We start from the raw sequence: 19,391 nt of genomic DNA, 5'->3' as shown, positions 1-19,391 counted from the left end.
ACAGCCGGAGCTGAAGTGCGGCAGCCTCTGTTTCGCTATCTAAAATGCTGAATTCCAATCTGCCCCACAATGGCAATAAATAACGTCCAGTTTCCCCACAGATCTGCGGCACAAGAAGAGAAAATGCACCAGTTACTAAATGCTCTCAGCTCACGAGAAGACGGTTTACCCTGGAGCCCTGCGCTTCCAGCTCTTCTATGATTCTAAGTTGGGAAGAGCATCTTGTGCTCAGCGAAAGAGTCTCACACAAGTTGCTTTTTTAAATCATGGAACCTTTATTTGGAGGTATTTTTCCCTAAGAGATATGCAGCCTCAGAGAAGAGGTAACAGACGAGAAGGGCACAGATCGGGAGGGGGCAGACCTGAGACTACAACAAGAACGTCTCCAGTGGATCACAGAAACAATGCTGACTCCTTTCAGTCCCCACAACTGAAAACCCCACCATGAAATCTAGCTGTCCCTTTTTCTAAAAAGCTCTGCCTGAACAGGATTCTGCGGAAGTTACAATCCTCCTTTTCCCCTCCCCAACATTCACTGAGACTTTTGTTCTCACAGTGATGGGATTCGGGCCAGGATGTGGCCAAGGAGACCGCCAGTGGCTGGGGGGTGGTCTTAAGACGGCGCTTGGACACCCCAAATCTAGTGCAGCTTTCAAACTGTTAAGTAGGGTCCCCAGCCAGAAGAGGAGGAGAATCCTCTTCCACTTCTTGAGGACACAGGCTCCTCAAGAGGAGTGGATCACCGGCCCCAAGACTGCTTTCCTTCCATGCTGCAGGGGACACTGGCGTCCTGTTACTTCCGCCTGCGTGGAATTTTCGGGCCTAGAGGCACCTCTTCCCTGAGAATCTAGGACAGGAGGCAGGCGAAGAAGGAGAAGTTAGATAAGCTGGAGGCACCATGTGTTTCCCTGCCTTCAGCCCGGCCAGCTTCCCCCGCTTTCCCCAGCTGTGGAGAACGCGGCATCACCTGGACCAAACGCCCACGATAAACCTCCTCCTCAGCCGCTCCTTGAGCAGGTAGCTGCTGCCCAGGCAGGTAGCGGCGACATGTGTTCTCCACTTCGGGCAGCGTGTACAGCACGGCCGGGTCCAGGGAGTAACTGTTGATCAGGTTGACCAGGTACTCCTTGTAGTGTGCCCTGGGGGCGAGAAGGACATGGATCGCTGGCACACGCACGCCTGACTCACACACACATCTGTGGGCGCTTCTCCCCTGGCCAAATTTGCCCTTGCCATCCGAGGGCCGCCTCCGAGAAAGGCAAGTGTCCCGCCTCCGAGAAAGGCAAGCACAGTGAGTCTTGTGCAACAGGGCCTTCTTTGTGGCAGCACCCCAAGCGCTGCATCCTCACTTTACATGAGGGGGAAAGACAATATAGTTCTGCTGGGCTTCTAATAAGCCAACGCCACTCTCCGTTTCTATCACTAATCCTGGATTTCAAAATGCGTTCTTTTCGTAATTTTATTTTATTTTGAAGTGTAATAGTTTTATCATCTCTGTCACTAATCCTGGATTTCAAAATGCGAAGTGCGTTCTTCTTTTCGTAATTTTAATTTATTTTGAAGCGTAATAGTTTTATCATACATTGCCTCCAGTGCTCGATGACTGGAGTGGTGATCTAGAAATATACTAAAGGCCAACACCCAAAAATAGGTATCATAGAGCTGAGAAAAGTCCAGAAAGGCAGCTAAAATGATCACGGGGCTGAGGCACACGGGGAAAGCTAACAACCTCTGGGATCGTTTAGCTTAGAAAAAGGTGAATAAGGGGCGACGTGGCAGAGGGGTGCAGAATTACATGTGCTGTGAGAAAGCGGTTAGGGAGAGATTTTCTCTCCCTCTCGTAAAACTAACATCGCACACAGGTGATGCCTGGGAGACGCAGGGCAAAGACCTCGAGGGACACGAACTGGACAATCCCTCTTGCACAGGATGGGTTGATGCCCCCCATAAAAGCTTGATGGTTTTAAACCGGAAGCAAGAGAGGGAATTCAGGGGGGATACCTGGATGGGTAGCCAACGGCTACTAGCCCTGGGGGTTTTATGTTTCCATCAGCACCAGAGTGAGGGTGCCTATGCATACCAGGTGCTGAGGAACTTGGGCGGGAGGGTACTGTGGGAGGCCGGTGTCTGAACAGAGCCACAGAATCGTAGAACGTGGCATTGGAAGGGGTCATGAAGGCCACCGGGTCCAAATCTCTGCTCCAGCAAGTCAAACCGCCCACTCGGGTGGCTGACCAGCTGCATCTCGAATACCTCCAGTGCGGGGCAGCACATGCTTTCCCTAGGAACTATGCGGGGGCGGGTTTGATGGAGCAATTCTCCCAATGTTCTTGACCCTTTGCATGTTTAGATGCAAAGACGCCTTCGGCATCCAGCGTGTCCCAGCTAGCTCTACCCATCTCGACGTGCCTTCGAGCGAACCTCGTGTAAAGAAAACATGCGTTACCCTTCTCCCAACCCACATCTGCTACACGTCCTCTGTGCAATTCTCCTTTTCTAGAAGCACCAGATCCTTACATGTTTCAAAAGCATTTTCGGAGGACTGCCCAAGCCCCCAGTCTCTCCGAAAACTGGATACTCACTCACAAAGCCCGGCGTATCCAGCCTGAGTCTCCTTCCCGCAAGGTTCGTCTTTCAGGCCCATGAGGGTTTCTTTCTGCTCCATGACGCGGCATCCACCTGAATGGGCAGCGAAGGGGGAAAAGTCTGTGGATGCCGAACGGGCACAGCACCTTCTCCGGAGTATTGCATTTTTTTAAAAAATTATTTTTCCCGGAGTTTTTATAGAAATGCTCACAAAGCACAGAATCGGTGCCAAAGAAGTTTTCAAAATGCTACCCAAAGTCTTAAAGCAAATGTAACTGTTGAAAACTAATGGCAGGTTTCGACCAACAGAACGCACAATAAAAGTGAAGTTCAGAAAAGGAAATAAGTTTCTACAATGTTTGCCTAAAAACAGGGTTTGGCAAACAGAATCGGGCTATGAAGTTTGGAGGATGGAAAAAGCAGCTACTCCTCCAGGAGAGGAGGAAAAATCCCACCCTTGGAGGAACCACAAGACTCAAACTGTGCTAAAATGGACCTTTAAGGACAGGAGAAGCAGCCCCTGGTTTGCCTTCTCCCCACAATATGCCAGAATTCTTTGTTAAAAACCAAGGAGGAGTAACTGAGTTGGCCCAGATCCGTCGCTCAAGATGAGGGGAATGAGAAGGCAAGCATCCTCAGCCGACCATGAATTTCCCAGAATCCTTTGGCAACTCACCTCCAGGTGTGGCTCGGGTCCCAGCCGGGGGATCCGTGTTGAAGACGATGTTGTTATCCTGGAAGTGGAGGGGGGGGGGGGCATCAAGGGTGAGTTCCGAATTTTCACCTCAGACACCCCAGGATTGCCAAACCCCAGGATTAAATTCTCTCCTGTGCACGACCAGCCCCACTGCCTTTCCCCAAACCACCAACTGTTAGTGCTTTCCCCGTTTTGAGCCCTTTTCTCCCGCATTCTCAAAAGCCAAAATGCCTTTTCTAAGGAACGGTTATCGGCAGGGAACATTTGCCCTTCGGGGCACCGTTCCTCAAATGCAGCCTTCCATGAGCTTCTCCGAAATGGAATCTGGCCCTGAAGTTGCTTGACGACCAGAGACAGTTTTGCCTTTCTTCCCCTTTCAGCAAACACCCTGTGTCCCTGCCCATCACGCCAAAGTCCGGCTCACCTGTAAGAGATGCTGCAGGCGTGGAACATTCCAGTCCCGCAGGTAGAAGAGGCAGTCGCGGGGGTGGTGCCCATGGAGGGAGCGCCGGATCGGACAGTCGGCTATCGGGCATTTCTGGCGAAAATGGATTGAGCTAAAGTGAGGCTGTGAGACAGCTCAACGATGCTCAGCTAGCAAGTTTATTTGACACAGAAGCTTCATCACAGCCCTAGCAAAAGCTTAGGAAGGGCCATGGGAGACAACCTGAGGGATGGCTTGTTAAATTCTGGGTGGTTCAATGTGTGAACGCAGCCACACTAATAAACCAGACAGCCTGTGAAGAGAACCCATGGTTTGTGAATTCTGGGGTGTTTAAACTATCATTATGTGCGAACCCAGAACCATGGGCTGTTTGTGGGTTGTTTTCCTGGACTACTGAAGCAGTGGAGAAACAGGTTTTATCATGGAGAGCATTCTAGAATGCCATGAAAACATTTTGGGGAGAGAGAAGCAGTGGGTGAAGAAGCAGGGGACTGAAAAACCTAAGGGACGAGAAAACAGTGAGTTTGCTTGATTGTAGGGCAACAAACCATGGATTATATAAACCATGGATTAGCATTATTATGAACCAGGCATGTAGCCAAAGTATTTGCCTGCTTGCTGTTGGAAGTGGGGAAAAGCATAATTCTGCCACTTTCTGGACTCCGTGCACGAAGCCCCCTTCCAATGCTGCCGATCGGAGACATACAACTGGGTTTTTTTTCTGGGGGTTGGGGTGAGGGGAACAAAAGGAAGTAACAGAACGGTTTCCCCACAGCTTCCACCCCACCTGAGAGTCCTTAAGAAAGACTCGGTTGAATTCCGTCTCTGCCTGTAGCCATGGGGTCCTCATTTCCCCAAAATGGTCTAATTCTCAGAAGCTGCCAGCCAGCCAAAAGCTTCCACGCAGTATCCATGGAAGCAGAAAGGGGTTTACATTCTTTTTTAAAAAACATACACACATACAATCCAACACATTGTATTTTGGAACAATGCTTTTCCTTCTTTTTTAAGATCTGTGAAGTTTGCTATAGCACAATCAAGACGTGCTTGAAATCGAATGCACCCCAGAAGACTTGGCAGGCTCTGGCTGGCTGCGAGTGAAGGGGTTCCAGTCTAGCATTCCTAGAGAGCGCCAGGTTGGGGAACATCCCCACAGCAGCTGCCTGCCAAGGTGGAAATGAATTTTGAACCCTCCTGTCCTTAGCCAGTCCTCATTCCTCTGAGCATGCCTGCAGAAATACCGCCCCCCCGCCACACCCCTTCCCCTATTCTCATGATTTCTGCAACCCCTGCTGAAAATAGCCACATGTGGTCAAGGTTTCCCCCAAAAGTCATGAGGACTAGAAACCAATTTTCTTTCAGCATTGATATTTCAATTCTTAGTATTCTGGGTGGGCATCCTGAGATTGCATCCGAGTCACGCTGTATATTATGGGTTGTATCCTCTGCATTTGGAAGATTATAATCCAATAAGCTGAGACCTGGGCCTTGACCCAAGAAACATGGGTTCACACGCCATCACTGCAACAGAGTCACGATGTGGGTCAGGGCAAATCACACCCCCCATCTCCATTTCCCCCCACATAAAACAGGAATTAAGCTGTCTCATGGCCTGAGGAAGAGTTCCGCAGAATTTGAAAGCTGACAATTTTGTGGGATTTTGGTGTGTCCAAAGAGACTGTGGATTTGACATTTTTATGGCCACCTTTGTGGCTGTGGATGTGTACATTATGCATGATTTAATTGCAAATTAAAAGGGCCAATGTGCAACAGAACTTCATCCCCTCTGTCCAGAGGGTTCCGAGAAGGGAGCAAGCAAATCCTGACCTCCAAGGCCCTCCCGCCCTGCCCCATGATCCCACTCACGTTTGGGGCATAGAAGGCACCATAGCAACCACTGCAGAAATGGTGTCTGCACTGGGAACACTGGAAATGCATGCAGCCTCCGCGGGCCAAGGCGTAGGAGAACTTGCACTTGGGGCACGCTGGAAAGGAGAGAGAATTTAGTGGGTGGCGAGAGGGAGGGAGGGAGGGAGGGACGGACGGACGGAAGGAAGGACTGAAGGAAGGAAGAAAGGAAGGAAGGATGGAAGGAAGGACTGATGGACTGAAGGAAGGAAGGACTGAAGGAAGGAAGGAAGGACTGAAGGAAGGAAGGAAGGAAGGAAGGAAGGAAGGAAGGAAGGAAGGAAGGACTGATGGAAGGAAGGAAGGAAGGATGGATGGACTGAAGGACTGATGGACGGAAGGAAGGAAGGACGGACTGATGGACTGAAGGAAGGAAGGAAGGAAGGAAGGAAGGAAGGAAGGAAGGAAGGAAGGAAGGACTGATGGAAGGAAGGAAGGAAGGAAGGAAGGAAGGAAGGAAGGAAGGAAGGAAGGAAGGAAGGAAGGATGGACTGAAGGACTGATGGACGGACCAAAGGAAGGACGGACTGATGGACTGAAGGAAGGAAGGAAGGAGGGAAGGAAGGAAGGAGCAAGCCACTTGGGGGGTTATTCTGGCAGCCCCCAGCAAAGCCCCCAGCCTGAAGAGGCCTTCTTTGCCCCAGCCGGAATTCAAGACCCATTCAGTCTCTTCCCTCCCGCTCTGCTCACCTACCTGCCCCATTTCCCTGGGGTCGCTCAGCACCTATGCCTGAGAGTGCATTATTCCGACCCCCCTTTCAAGCCCAGGCAGCTGGCTCTCCAGGAGCCAGGATAGATGGACACGGAACTCAGCACTGTCTGCAACGAGTTCAGGCGTGCCCGGAAGCCACACACCGGGCTCTCAAAGTGCGGGGGGGGGGGGGGACACGGACGGGGGCTCCTCACCGATCCCATTCTCCTGCAGGTACATGGCCAAGCCCTGTGCCTGGTACTCCGGGTCATTGGTGCGCTTCCACTCCAGGAATTCTTCGCAGGACAGGCCCTGGTGCTGAGGCTCCCACTGCGGCCAAAGGAAGAGGAAAAGAATCACGCGGGTTTCCCGCCCTTGCATGGGGGAAGAGGCCAAGTGGAAAGAAGGGTGTCTGGGCAGGGAAATATCCCCTCGAAGCAGCCATCTTGAGGAAGGGCCTTCTTGTTGGTGGCACCCTGTTTGTGGAGTACTCTCCCCAGGGAGGCTCACTCAATGCTTTTGGGGACTGTTTGGGTCTCTTTTTGAGCCACTGGTTCCCTCTGGAAGCTGGGGCTCTTGAATGTGGACACAGGGCCAACATCTGGTCACACCGCAAGAACAGAAGCTGGGCTGGGCACTGACAAGCAGAATGGTTTGGTTTGGTTATTTTATTTTATTTTAAATTTTTGTATACCGTCTGCTACCAAATGGTCTTGGGACAGTCTTACGATAAAACCAAGTGGAGCACAACATCTGTTCTATATAGTAAAAACCCACTTAAAATCTCAGTCTAAACATTAAAATACTGGGAAAATAGAAAGGTTTTGGCCTGGCACCGGAAAGAGTCAAGTCTTGGCTCCAGGTGAACCTCTCTGGGGCGTGTCTTCCATGACCCAGGTGCCACCACAGAGAAGGCCCTTCTCTGGGTAGCCACCCTCCTGATCTCCGTCACAGGGGGCTCCTGGAGAAGGGCTTCCAACCCAGATCTTAAGGTGGGGGCAGGCACAGAGGGAAGGAGGAGACGCTCCTTCGGAGGCAGAAGAGACTCAAGGGTCCCTTCCTACCACCAGGGGAAGGAGGCAGGTCTGCCCACCTCCGCAAGGGAGCCTCAAGTGCCTTCTCTGTGGGAAGCCAGACGTGTGGCACGGGCGAAAGGTGCCCCCACACACCAGTCAGCCCCGTGGCGCCTCACAATGCTCCCACGATTGGCTGCTGTGCCGAAACCCAGGACGGCGGGGCCTCCCTCCCGCCTCCCTCGCCACTGCCCCCAGGACGCGCCACGCACCTGCCGCTTGCATTGGACGCAGAAGCTCTTGCGGCACTGCGGACACTTGGCCTCCAGCTGCTCGGACTCGTAGATGAAGCCGAAGGAGCACTGGAGAGAGGGAGGAAAGGGGAAAGGTGGCTTTCCTTCCGTGCTCAGAGGCCTCCCTGGCTCCCCCTCACCCGGCCCGGCGGGCACTTGACACAACTGAAAAGCAGGCGACGGACGGGCAGGCGAGACTCGCATCCCTCGGGAGACCAGCCAGATCTGGTGGTGCCACCTGGCAGAAAATCGGCTAAGCACACCTTTGGGAATGCTTTTAATTTGTTTATTCCATTCAGGGATAAAGGCACACGAAGCCGGGGTGTTCAGTGCAGGAGGGAAGCCGCCCGAACCACAGGACACCCTGCAACTCTCTCCGCCGTCTTGCCCAGCCAGCCCCCTCCAGATGTGCTGCACAACAGCTCCCATCCTGCTGGGTGGGGATGATGGGAACTGAAGCCCAACCCATCAGCCTGCAATGCCCCCGAAGCAGCCATCCCTCCACGGAAGGGCTTCCAAGGCCAAGCCTGCAGCGATGGGACTGCGGGAGCAGAATTCACTGGCTGGTTAGTTAGTTAGTTATTTCTCTCTCTCTCTCTCTCCCCACCTCCACTCCTGCCTTTTTCCTGCAAAGGGCTCAAGGCAGCTTACATCATTCTCCTCCTCCATCTTACCCCCACAACAACAACCCTGTGAGGTAGGTTGCGCTGAGAGTCTGTGACTGGCCCAAAGTCACCCAGTTGGCTCCACGGCCGAGCGGGGACTCAAACCCGGATCCTCTGAGTCCCAGGCCCACACTGTTAACCACTACACCACACTGGTTTGATTCCAGTTGCTTCGTGCCCAGAGAGACCAGGCTGTGCTCCGCGCCCCAACGTCCCAGTGGGCACGGCTTGCCCTCTGGGGCCTTTTACCCCCACTGCCTTCTTTCCTCGCATGCAGCGCCTTTCTCGGTCAACTGAGAAGCACCACAGACTCAAGCTGGCTCCTTGAAGCCAAATCGGAGAGAAATGCAAGCCGTCTCGAGGAAAGCGTTTTCCTTCCAAATCAAGGCCAAGCTCAGGAGGGGGAAATTTTGCGGGGCTTCTGCTTTTCCCTTATTCTACCCTGGACCGGGACCGCCCCAAGCAAGCCGGGGGGAAAGCTGCGTGCCCGGCCCATCCTTGCAGTCACGCTTGAAAATGGCCACGGCAACGAACTTTGCATTCCTCGCACGTCCTTCCTGTCCCCGTTTTTCTGCACATGCTCTTGTTCGCTCTGGACAGAAGGGCTGCCTGAGCTGCTTACTCACGTGTGTGCACCACTGAAACTTTGGATCCCGCATCAGGACTCGCTCGGTCAGCTTCTTGTGGAAGAGTTCGTAGGTCTCCGTGTCCAAGCAGCTGCGCAACTGCAGGGCGGGGAGAGCGATGATTAAAGAAAGCAGAATAAGGGGCAACAGACCGAGACGTTTCAACCTACTTTTCAGAAGAGCAGAAAGAAGAAAAGAAACCAAACGGACCCCCCAAACGAGTTAAAGAAGCAAGGAAAAGAAACTAAAGGGAGGCAGATGTATTGGGCACCTCTAGAGTCTAGAGTCTCTCTCACTGACCCGAACTTTTGGGATCAGTGGGAAGAGTTGGAATTCGAGTGTCGTGGGCGCTTCCACAAAATGGCAGCGACGGTGGGCCCAGCCAGTCGCAAAATACTTGCTTCTCAGAAGGCAAGCTGGTGAGACTCACAAGCCCCAGGACTTAAGTCCGAGGCAGAAGTAGGGCCTCAGCTCCCAAGCAAAAAATGGTTCTTTTGCACCCTCATGACATAAACAACAACATCTTTATTTTTTATTTTTTTTGAGGCCAGTTGAGGCTGTGTGTCCAGCAGGCACGAAAAAGAGGCCTGAGGGAACATGGCCCCACAGCAGCCAGGGCAGGTGACGAGAGGGTGGCCACTTGCAAGCTCAGGGGCCCACATGGCCTGTGGGGAGGACCTGAGGTCGTGCACCCCATGGCACGAGGCCCATTTTCCCCAAGGAGCCACACAAGATGTGCCTCGTCCACCCCACGGTGGGACGCAGCATCACGAGAAGAAGGGGGCGCATCTTTTGCTGAGGCCCACGTGGTCCAAAACAGCACAGGTGTGACGGGCCGAGCATCACGCCTCTCTGAAAGACCACCTGTACTTTTGGGGGTTCCCCCCGCCTCAGTTTCTCCCTGTGCAAAGTGCGGGCAGTGGGGAAAGAATTAAAAGTGAAGCAAAGGTCTGGGAAACGGGCAGCAGGGTGGGCACAGTGCACAACTTGTGCGGGAGTCGGCATGCGGGGGAGGCGAGGAATTTGGGAGAGGCCTCTGGCGTCCGAGCGGCAGGAGGGGAGGCGTCCTCAGGCACCTGGATGTCCAGCGTGGAAAAGTAGTTGAGCAGCTCCTTTTCGTCACTGATCTCGGGCTCGGAGCAGGCGGGACACACGAGGTCCGTGATGTGCTTCTCTTTCACAGCGATGGTGAAGTGCAGGGCGAAGCACTCCGGGCAGATGGTGCACTCACACGAAGTCAGAGACTGCATCTGAAAGCGAAGGGGAGGCCCTGTCGGAAGAAGCCACACTGCCCACCCGTGGCCAGCCGGGCCCCTCCGGGAAGCCCAGCTGCCCCGGAAGGACCCTACCCGCCAGCCGGTTCCCCTTCCTTTCCCAGCAGCCTGGTTTGCACACTCTGGCAAACCATTTGCGCATTCCCCACGAAGCATCGGCGTCGAACCCCGATCGAGGCCACGGGGCTGTTGCAATGAGCACCGCGGGGCCAGAGATGCCCCCATGTGCCGTCGTATCGAAAGAGGCGTTTCGCCCTTGCAGAAGGGAGGAACTTGGTCATGCAAAAGCTGAGCGATGGCCAAACGGCTGGCAGTTCATGGAACGGGCGCCACGACCCTCCGAGGAACTGCGGGGGCTGGCCTTGGCCCGGGGGGCACAGGGCTGGCTCCCGGGGCCCAAGGACGGAAGCTGCGGGGCGGATCCGGCGGTACCTTGTTGCGAGGCAGAACCAGGCTGCAGACGGCACACTCCCAGCTCAGCAGGCGCTTGATGAAGTCGCGGCTCGGGGATGCCTTCACGGCCTCCACGATATCGGCCAGCTCCAGGCCCCCCTCAGCCGGCTGCTCCAGCACCAGGGAGACCACCAGCTCGGCCCGGCCCCAGCTGGGCAGGGAGAGCGAGGCCAGGAGGCGACGGAGCAGTGCCTGGAGAGGAGAGGAGAGGAGAGGAGAGGAGAGGAGAGGAGGGGGGCTGGGAAGGCGCTGGGGCGGCCGTCGGGGGGCCCTTTCGCAGGCCTGGCTCACCTGCCGATCGGGGCTGTGGAAGTCGATGGGGGGCTCCTCGCTCTCCCACAGGCGCTGGTGGAAGGGCTCCAGCCGCTGGCGCTGCAGCTGCACCAGGGCCCGCCACAGGTCGCCCTGGTTCTGGTACAAGGCCTGCAGCACGGGGCCCCGCTCCTCGAAGCCCAGCGCCTTCAGCTCCTGCACCTGCGCGGGAAGAGGCACGGCCACCTCACAACCCTCCCCGGAACAGCCGCTTCCCCGCACCGCTCCGGCCTGCCCCAAGCACTAGCCGTCAGCTCGAAGGGCACTTGGCCCATGCTCAGAGGCACTCCGGTCGTTTGGTGTAACTTGGCACGGTGACCTAAAGGAACCAGCCTTGAAGGAGGGGGTCAGGAACGTGCCCTCCTGCCCCCAGCCGGACCGCAGGACTCCCCTCCGTCCCCAAAGTTGCCACTCTCTGTTTTGCCCCCGTTAATCCTTCCTGCCCTGAAAAAGCCCCGCCTGCCAGTCAGGCTCCTCCCTCCCTCCTCTAGAAGCCCCCAGACCCATGTGCCCGAGCCACGCTGGGCCATCGCTCCCGCCACGGGCCGGGGTCTGCCCCCCACCCCGGCAAGACCCTCCCCGCGGGCGTCCCCCGCCCTCCCCGCTCCCGCCAGCCGCCCTGCTGACCGTTCTGCGCCGCGCGCTCAGGCACTGCCGGACGGCGTCGTCCACGTCTCCCTGGCTCGCCACCCAGGCGGCCCGGACCTCCTTGCAGGTGACCACGCCGAGGCCGCCACCAGGCTCCTGCTCGCCTTGCTGGGTGGCCAGCTCGGCCACCCCCTCCAGGACGCAGGGCAGCTCCGAGTGCAGCCAGGCCAGCGGCCGCTCGGCCCCCGAGTAGTGCAAGGCCGCCGCCACCAGCTCGGGGGCCACCCCTGCCGCCTCCGCCTCCTGCATGGGGAAGACACCAGCCGGCCGCGTCAGCTCAGGGGCCAGCGGCCGCGGACAGGGGCCGGGGCCGGGGCGGGTCAGAGCACGGGGGAAGGAGCCGGCCAAGGGGGCCGCCCAGCCGTCGCCCCGCGGCCTGGTCTCTGCACCGCAGCCCAGTGCCCTGAACCCTTCATTCAGCTCCCGGAAAACACTGGCAATTCCACCGGGGATCGGTGGCAGACGGGGGAGAACCTGCAACTATGCCTTTATTTCCCGCCCTTTCTCCTTCCGAGTCAGCTCACCTAATTCTCTTCGTCGCCTTCTTATCCTCACAACAACAACCCTGTGAGGTAGGCTGGGCTGAGAGTCTGTGACTGGCCCAAAGCCACCCAGTGGGGAGCCATGGCTGAGCAGGGACAGAACCGGATCGCCTGAGTCCCACACCTGTAACCACTATGCAACTCTGCCTCTCACAACTGCACACACCCCCTCCTGCCCTTGCAGGACTGAGGACCCCTTGGGGCAAAATTAACTTCCAGGGGTCCTTTGCGGGACCAAACCGTGGGACACAATTACTCAAGGGCAACCCCGGACCTTTCTTTGTGGTGTGTCCTTTGGGAAACTTCATGTCTGGGAAATTTCAGCATCTTTGCAAAGGCAGGTTGCCCCAATCTGACGCCTTCAGGCTGTGCTGGACCCCAGCTCCCATCATCCCCAGCCTGCATGGCCATCTGCGGGCAGCTACTCATTTGGGAAATCTGCCTTTCCGGGGAGAGGCGGCTCGGCTCACCCGGATCATGGAGACCAGCTTCTGCCCGTCCTCACGCAGCTTCTCCTGCCTCCGGTGCTCCGCCTCCTCGTGGGGGATGGACGAACCCTTCCACAGACTTTTGGGCTCCGCCGCAGCCTCGTCAGGCCCCTTCCTCAGCCATTCAGCCGCCTCTTTCTCCGGCGGCGCACGTGGGTTCGGGGGCTCGGGGGCCCCTCGTGAGCTGGTGCGGTTGCACATTTCGCAGACCCGGCCTCGGATGTTGTTCCAGAAAGTGCAGTGCTCACACTGCCAGCCGGGGGGCTGTCGGGGGGAGGAAGGGGTTCACTGCGCAAGAATGGGGTGGGCTGGGCAGCACCGAACCTCAGCGGTTGTGTGGATGCAGCCCCCATCACCCATCATCCAGGGGAACCATCTTCCAGTATTATCTTCTCAAGCCTGTAGCGGGCCGACTTAGCACGGAAGAGACATTGGGGGACTCAAGCCCTCAGGTCCACAAGCCAAAGATGGCCTGGCTCAATCCCACATGGAGTTCTTAAAGAACCCAAACATGAAATAGCTGCTCTTTTAACAAAAAATATATAGCAAACTCTGGGCCAGAGGATCGGAAAAGGCCCTTGTAATTCCATAAAAAGGAGTCTGAGAAATTACAATTTCAGCTAGAGCATGGTTAAAAATAAAACCAGTAAGCACACAGGAGGACAAGCCCTGCTGAAAAAGGACCATTGTGTTTTCCCAAAAATTAATTCCTGTTTCATATCTGCTGAGAGCGTCCATAAATATGTGGAAAGGGCTGACTCAATTGGCACTGTTTTCTTGGACTTCCAAAAAAATTTCAGCGAAGTCTCTTGCCAAATATTCCTGCGTGAATTTAGCAGTCGAATTTAGCAGAGATCCTCTAACGCATCATTAACTGGTTACTCCTAAATGACTTGGAAATAGGAGTGAGCAGCAAGATGGCCAAGTTGGCCAAGGACACAAAATTATTTAGGGCGTTTGAAACAAAAAGCTCTTGCCAGGAGCTCCAAAAGGATCTCTCCAAACCGGAGAACGGGTGTTAAAAAGGCAAATGTGCTTCAAGGGCCACGAGTAGAAAACCTCCCACTTCAAGAATAAACTGATGGGATCTGAGCCGACAGGGACTGACCAAGAAAGAGACTTTAGGATTGGGGTGGCCAGTTGAATAAAACTGCTCTGAAAAGGGCCACCACCGGGAAAAGAACCGAAACTAAAACCAAGCTCATACTGCCCTTCCGCAAACCTCCAGCACAACCGAAGGCCTGGCTGCCCTTGAGAAAAACCTCGGCCTGACCCACCCGTCGTTCGCCCGATGCACAGGCTCACCTCTTCCTGCTGCGCCCCGCTCTCCTCGCCCCAGGCGATCAGGGGCTTGGCGTCGCCCGTGCCGGGCCGCCCCGCCAGCCGGGGCCTCTCGCACACGGCGCACAGCACCGTGGCCCCCTCGTTCACGAAGGTGCAGGACTGGCAGGCCCACTGGCCCCGGGCCAGGCTGCCCAGCTCGTCCTCGCAGTGCAGCGGCGTCTTGCACCCGCGGGGGCGGTCGCAGGCCGCGCACAGGACGGCGCGGGCGTCGTTGACCACGTGGCAGGCGGCACAGCGCCAGGGCAGCCGCTGGGCCGGAAGGCTGCGCCAGGCGGAGAGGAGGGACTCCATCGGGGGACGCAGGGAGGCGGCGTCGGCGGCCACTCCGGAGAGGCTGCGGACAAACCAGAACGCTGCCCTTAGCGAAGAAGTCGGCCGCTGATCGAGCGGGTGTTATAAAAGGGGAAAGCACTCCAGCCAGCAAAAGATTCACTGCAATTTCGGAAGGGGGGAATGTCCTGAAAGAATGTCTGGAGGAGTTTTTCTTTCTGTAACATGCACCCGACGGTCCTGGTGGTGGGGGACACAGAATCTTTAAGATTTGTTTGAGTTCTATGCTTCATCTTGTACGTTTTTCTTTTAGCTGTACTTTTCTAGTTGTATTTGAGACAGGCAGGGAGAAAATTGGCCAAGCTTATGGGAGCCCTAGACCCATACCAACCTTTCCCATAATGCTTCATTCCACTGGAAATAAAAAGGACTGCTCCCTGGATCCCCCAAGAAAGCAGAGCATTCTGGGATACCATCCTGCAGGTCCTTCCCTTTGAGAATGTAACTCTGAATGAACAAGGCCAGGCAAAGGTAACATGCAGGGCCAGCCCTCCGACAATTGCCTCAGGCAGCAGATTTGGTGGGTCAGAAAAGCAGCAAATTATTGCATCACTTACTGTCTTCTTACGGCCGTCCAACTGCCGGGGACGGGAGGAATTGTGGGATTTTCAGGCACAAGTATGTGGCCAACTTTGGGTACAAGACAACCTGAGTTAGGCAGCAAACAACTCGGTCTGGCCAGGATGAGAAGGGATGCAAGCAGAGGGGCTACCTGGGAGGTGGCGGAGGTGGCGGGGGACTCCAGCACGCCTGGTCCTTCAGGGGCATCCGGTGGTGATGCGTCCGTGAAGGGTGCTTGTGGAAGAGGGAGTCACAGTCGGGGCACAGAGACTGAACGCAAGAGGGGCAGTGCAGAGACGGGGGCTCCAGGCCACACAGCTGGCAGGTATCTGGAGACAGGTAGCCTGCTGGAGGGGGCAGAGGGAGAAAAAATCAGGCGGGATCTAATCCAGACCTTTGCCTGTTCCACGTCCCCAGATCTTGGCCAAGAAAAGTCTAAAAGGTGCCGTCTACAGACATCAAGCAAATCGGGACACGTTTGCAGAGAGGCCAAAGAGCGGTACCCAAATGTCTACGCCCGCATTTAACTTTCAAATTTCAAGGAGCGTATGCAAAAAGGTCTTCCTAGTTTGCATATTTAAAGGTGCCTCGGCCTTCACTAGGAGACGCCACTCATAATTAACTCAGAAGCTGCCTCTTTCACCAGGAAGAGCCTTTCTGCACCCGCGCGGCACTACGTCACCTGTGTGCGATAAAGCCGAGTGCGTTTGCTGAGGCATGCGTTCTTGGACGGGGAAGACGTCAGCCTTGAGACTGACCTGGAAAGAGAGGAGGAGGAGGAGGAGGAGGAGGAGGCCTAGCTAAGCTCCCCCAGACTCAGCCGGTGCCATGCATCCCTCCCTCAGCTCAAGGCCATGCTCTGCGGCCCACCTGCGGCCACCCCGGGGGAGAGACGGGAAGGTGCCGAGTGCGAACGCAGGCACCCTCCTCCCGACGGTGCGTGAGCTGCATGCGTGTGTGAAAAAGCTTTCCAGTGTTGGTACTGAAAGCAAATCCATGGGATGAGCAGATGGCCAAGGTGCCCTTTCCCCTTCATTCTAAGTGACTCCCAATCCCATCAGCCCCAGTCACCCTACCCCATGGTCAGGGATGCTGGGAGGTGTAGTGCAAAGCAGCTCCGACACCTTACCAAGGGTGTCCAGAGACATTCTGCTGCCTAAAAGGACTGTCCCTGCCATGGACAGTCAGACAAATGGACCTGCCTCGGACAGGTGGGACGCCCCCTGCAAGGCACCTGAAGGCCTCGGGCTGATGGAGGAGGTGCTGGACATGGGGGTGCCTCCCCCACCAGGCCTGGCTGTCCCTCCCTGCATGTTGCCCGGCGAAAGCGCTTCTCTCCGCCTCCAGGCAGGGCCAGCCCTGCTCCCGACTCACCTGCATCCTGTTCCCTCCCTGCATCAACTCGTGCAAAATGTGTGGATTGGGGTGATTGTCCTAAAGGGGAGAAGGCTCATGAGTGGTCGCCACATCACTGCAGGGACCGTTCAACGTCTTCCTCCCACGTGACCCAGAGCTCCTTGGCGTCGGGGGCCCACCTTACCGAAAGGAGAAGGTTCAGTTCCGCCCGTAACAGGATGATGTCCACCGTGATGGAGGCCACGCGGAGGGTGTCTGGTTCCTGCAAGTGCTCGGGGAAGCACAGCCCGTCCGTCTGCTCTTCCGAATAGCCATAGAGGCGCAGAACGTCCCGTCCACCCTGCCAGAAATGCGGGACACTCACTCGGAAAACAGTGGGAGCGGGTTGGCAAGTATGGCAGAATTGGGCCCACCCTTTGGATCCGTGCCGAATTTCCCCACAGGCTGGATTGTGCAAGGGTGGCCCTGCCTGGGAACGGGGCCTTATCTGCCGTGGCCCCCTTCTCTATAGCACATGCTGCCAAAAGAGGCTGGCCAGGTTTATTCTGCTGCAGCTTTTCATAACATTATAAACAAATGGGAAAGAGGGGAGGAAGGCCACGAAATTGGGCAGTGTCCAAAAACCCAAAACCGAAATAGGAACCAAGTGGGGAAGCATTTCACAGAGAGGAGGGGGTCGCCACTGAAAATACCCCGTCTCTGTCACTAAATGCTGTGCTTTGGTTGGCAAGGACAACTAAAGAAGAACCGCTGATAAATGACCTGAATATAAAGGGAAGCTGATGTGCAGCTGGTCCCAAACAGAGAAAATATTTATACAGCTTCCCCTGTTTTTGACACTTCACCCCGCATCCCTCGATGACCTCGTCCAGCTGTTTTCTAGCCATTTCTAGCACTTTCCGGTCATTTCCACTATTTCGTCCCTCCCCTTCCCCTCCACCCAGCTTGGGGTCTGATGCAGAGTTTCCTCTTACATGATTAAAAATGGAAGACAAAATAAAACATAGAGGGGAAAAAGTCAGGATGGGAATATGGTTGCCAGAGGGGGTGGACAGGAAGGAGGGGTGTCTCTCTCACCTGAATGGTGTCCACCGTGTCCCGGAAGACGGGGTTGTTAAACTTGACGGTTCTCCAGAAACGGGGCTTGTGGGGGTTCAGTAGGTTGCGCCCATATTTTTCCAGGATGTTCAGGGCAGTGGAAAGTGTTTGAAGGTCTTTTGGGGTCTGGGCAGGGTTTGGAAATGTGGGGAAATCGCTAATCAGACATCTCTTGGAGAGGCGTAGTGCGGCCCCTCTAAATCCCACAGTGCTATGCCAAACTCTCAGGCAACTGATCTCTGAGACTTCCCAGAGAAGCACCTCCATCATCAACCTCATCAGCTAGAATCTGGATGGCCCAGGAGGCCCCTTCTGACTTGCGCTGTTTCTGTGTTTCTCTCTTATCTTAAGGACTAGAACCTTGGAATTGTTTGCTTTTCTAAATGGAAGCTCACTTTCTCAGGATGCTGTGCCAGCAGCTACTCAGTTCTGCCTCTGTGCAATGCACAGTATAAACCCACACATGCCTGATCATTAATATGTATTGCACTAGCATTAAAATGCACATACAAACACACACACACACATTCCTTTCCATCTGCTCCAACCAAACTCCCGGTATCATAAGCAAACACCTCCTGACTTTCTTTCTGCTGTGTAGGTAGGAGGTTAGCCTCCATTCTGCATCTCGGCTAGTTTTCCTGTCTTGCCCAGGCCTGTTTGGCAGCTACGCTACAGGCAAACATCCCACTGGTAAAGCTTCAGCCAGTTGAATTTCTGCCTGTGAGGCAGTGGCTCAAAACACAAGAACTGCTTCAGGGTGGAAGGGGGCAGCCTTGCCTGTCCTGTCTCCCCGTGCACCAAACTGTCCCCCCAATATCAAACCCCTTTCTGCCCCCCAATTTCCAGACAGGCACCCTCCCTGTGCGACCGCTCACCTGCCCCTGGATGTTGGCTTCTACGATGCCTTTCGCGTTGATCTCTTGGTACTTCTGGGCGGGCGGCAAGGCCAACTCCACCAGACGCTGCACAGCCTCGGGGTTCTGGTATGTGCAGCTTTCAATCAAGGCACTGACCAGCTCAGCCCGAAGGGACAGGAACATGCCCTCCATGGCAGCCCAGGCCACACTGGGATCCCCGGCTCTTTTCTCTGTTTAGATATGCAAAGAAAAATATATATTGTCTTCCTCCTTTGAAGCTGCCACCAGATTTTGTTTTGTTTTGTTTTACAAGAAAAGCATCTATAAATAAATATCTACAGGATCAGCAGGGATGGGCTTGTTTAAGGTTAAAAATAAGAAGTCTTCCACTGGGGATATTCCCAACCTTTCTCAGGCATCGAGCCTGCACTTCTAAAAACTAATAATTGCTTCCTTCCCCGGACAAAACGCAGGCAGGGGGGCCTGTCTCCCGGGAACTAACAAGCCCCCTTCCCAAACTGGAGACCCTGGCTAGCGATAACGCAGCCTCGGCAAATCACGGGGACACCGAGCTGGGGACCGCGGGCGCAAGGAGGGGCACACGCCAACCGGGAATCCTAGGCGGGTCTACTCGAGAGCAAGCCCCATGGGGAGCACGGGGTCCTACTCCCAGGAAAGCGGGGGCAGGGGGGATCGCGGGGGCGCGGGCGGGGGCGCAGCGGCTCCTTTCGCTTTCTTTTCCCCTTTGCGCGCAAGGGCAACGCGCACTGCAGGGCTGCGACCGGGCGCCGACGAGAGCAGCCGCGCGTGGATTTGAAGCGGGGGGCGAGGGGCCCGCGGGGGGTCGTACCTGGCTGGGAGGGGGGTCGCTCTCATGCCCCGCGGGGCCGTCCTGCCACAGCTGGAGGCAGCGGGCGGAGGGCGGAGGGCAGCGGGCAGGAAGCGCAGGGCGAGCCGCGGGCCACCCCGGGAAGAGAGAGACTCCCGGAGCCGCGGAGGAAGAACTACAAGGGCGGCTGGCGCTCGAGGGAGGCGGCGGGAGCGAGTTCCTCTGGCCATGCGCAGAGCGCCTTTCGCCGCCTTACCGGGGAAAGGACTGGCAGCCCGTCCCGCCACGATGGCGGGTTGGGGCAGACTCCCGCGCCCGCTCGCTCGGCGCCCTCCAGATGCGCCGGACCACAACTCCCAGCATCCCCCATGC

General features: G+C 55.9%; 1 protein-coding gene across 2 annotated transcripts; it reads right to left on the bottom strand.

The window, feature by feature from the left end:
• Positions 1-255: 255 nt before the first annotated feature.
• RNF31 (ring finger protein 31) lies at positions 256-19,282 on the bottom strand. Of its 2 annotated transcripts, none has more exons than XM_044420948.1 (22): positions 19,041-19,282; positions 18,209-18,420; positions 17,310-17,456; positions 16,417-16,572; positions 16,251-16,310; positions 15,559-15,634; positions 15,028-15,223; positions 13,947-14,319; positions 12,624-12,905; positions 11,591-11,854; positions 10,943-11,125; positions 10,631-10,843; positions 10,001-10,174; positions 8,925-9,023; positions 7,613-7,702; positions 6,543-6,657; positions 5,595-5,713; positions 3,708-3,821; positions 3,263-3,320; positions 2,583-2,679; positions 968-1,139; positions 256-847 (listed from the first exon to the last, which is right to left on the bottom strand). In XM_044420948.1, the coding sequence occupies exons 2-22, from the start codon at positions 18,380-18,382 to the stop codon at positions 794-796; spliced, it is 3,216 nt and encodes a 1,071-aa protein (XP_044276883.1). In that variant the 5' UTR covers positions 18,383-18,420; positions 19,041-19,282; the 3' UTR covers positions 256-793. The 2 variants fall into 2 exon arrangements, with proteins under 2 accessions (XP_044276883.1, XP_044276884.1); XM_044420949.1 differs by having other exon boundaries at positions 15,028-15,220.
• Positions 19,283-19,391: the final 109 nt, after the last annotated feature.

Source organism: Varanus komodoensis, unplaced genomic scaffold, assembly GCF_004798865.1.
Source record: "Varanus komodoensis strain SLA01 unplaced genomic scaffold, ASM479886v1 scaffold112, whole genome shotgun sequence".
In the NCBI taxonomy this organism is placed as follows: domain Eukaryota; kingdom Metazoa; phylum Chordata; class Lepidosauria; order Squamata; family Varanidae; genus Varanus; species Varanus komodoensis.
This window is presented reverse-complemented; position numbering and strand designations above follow the sequence as displayed.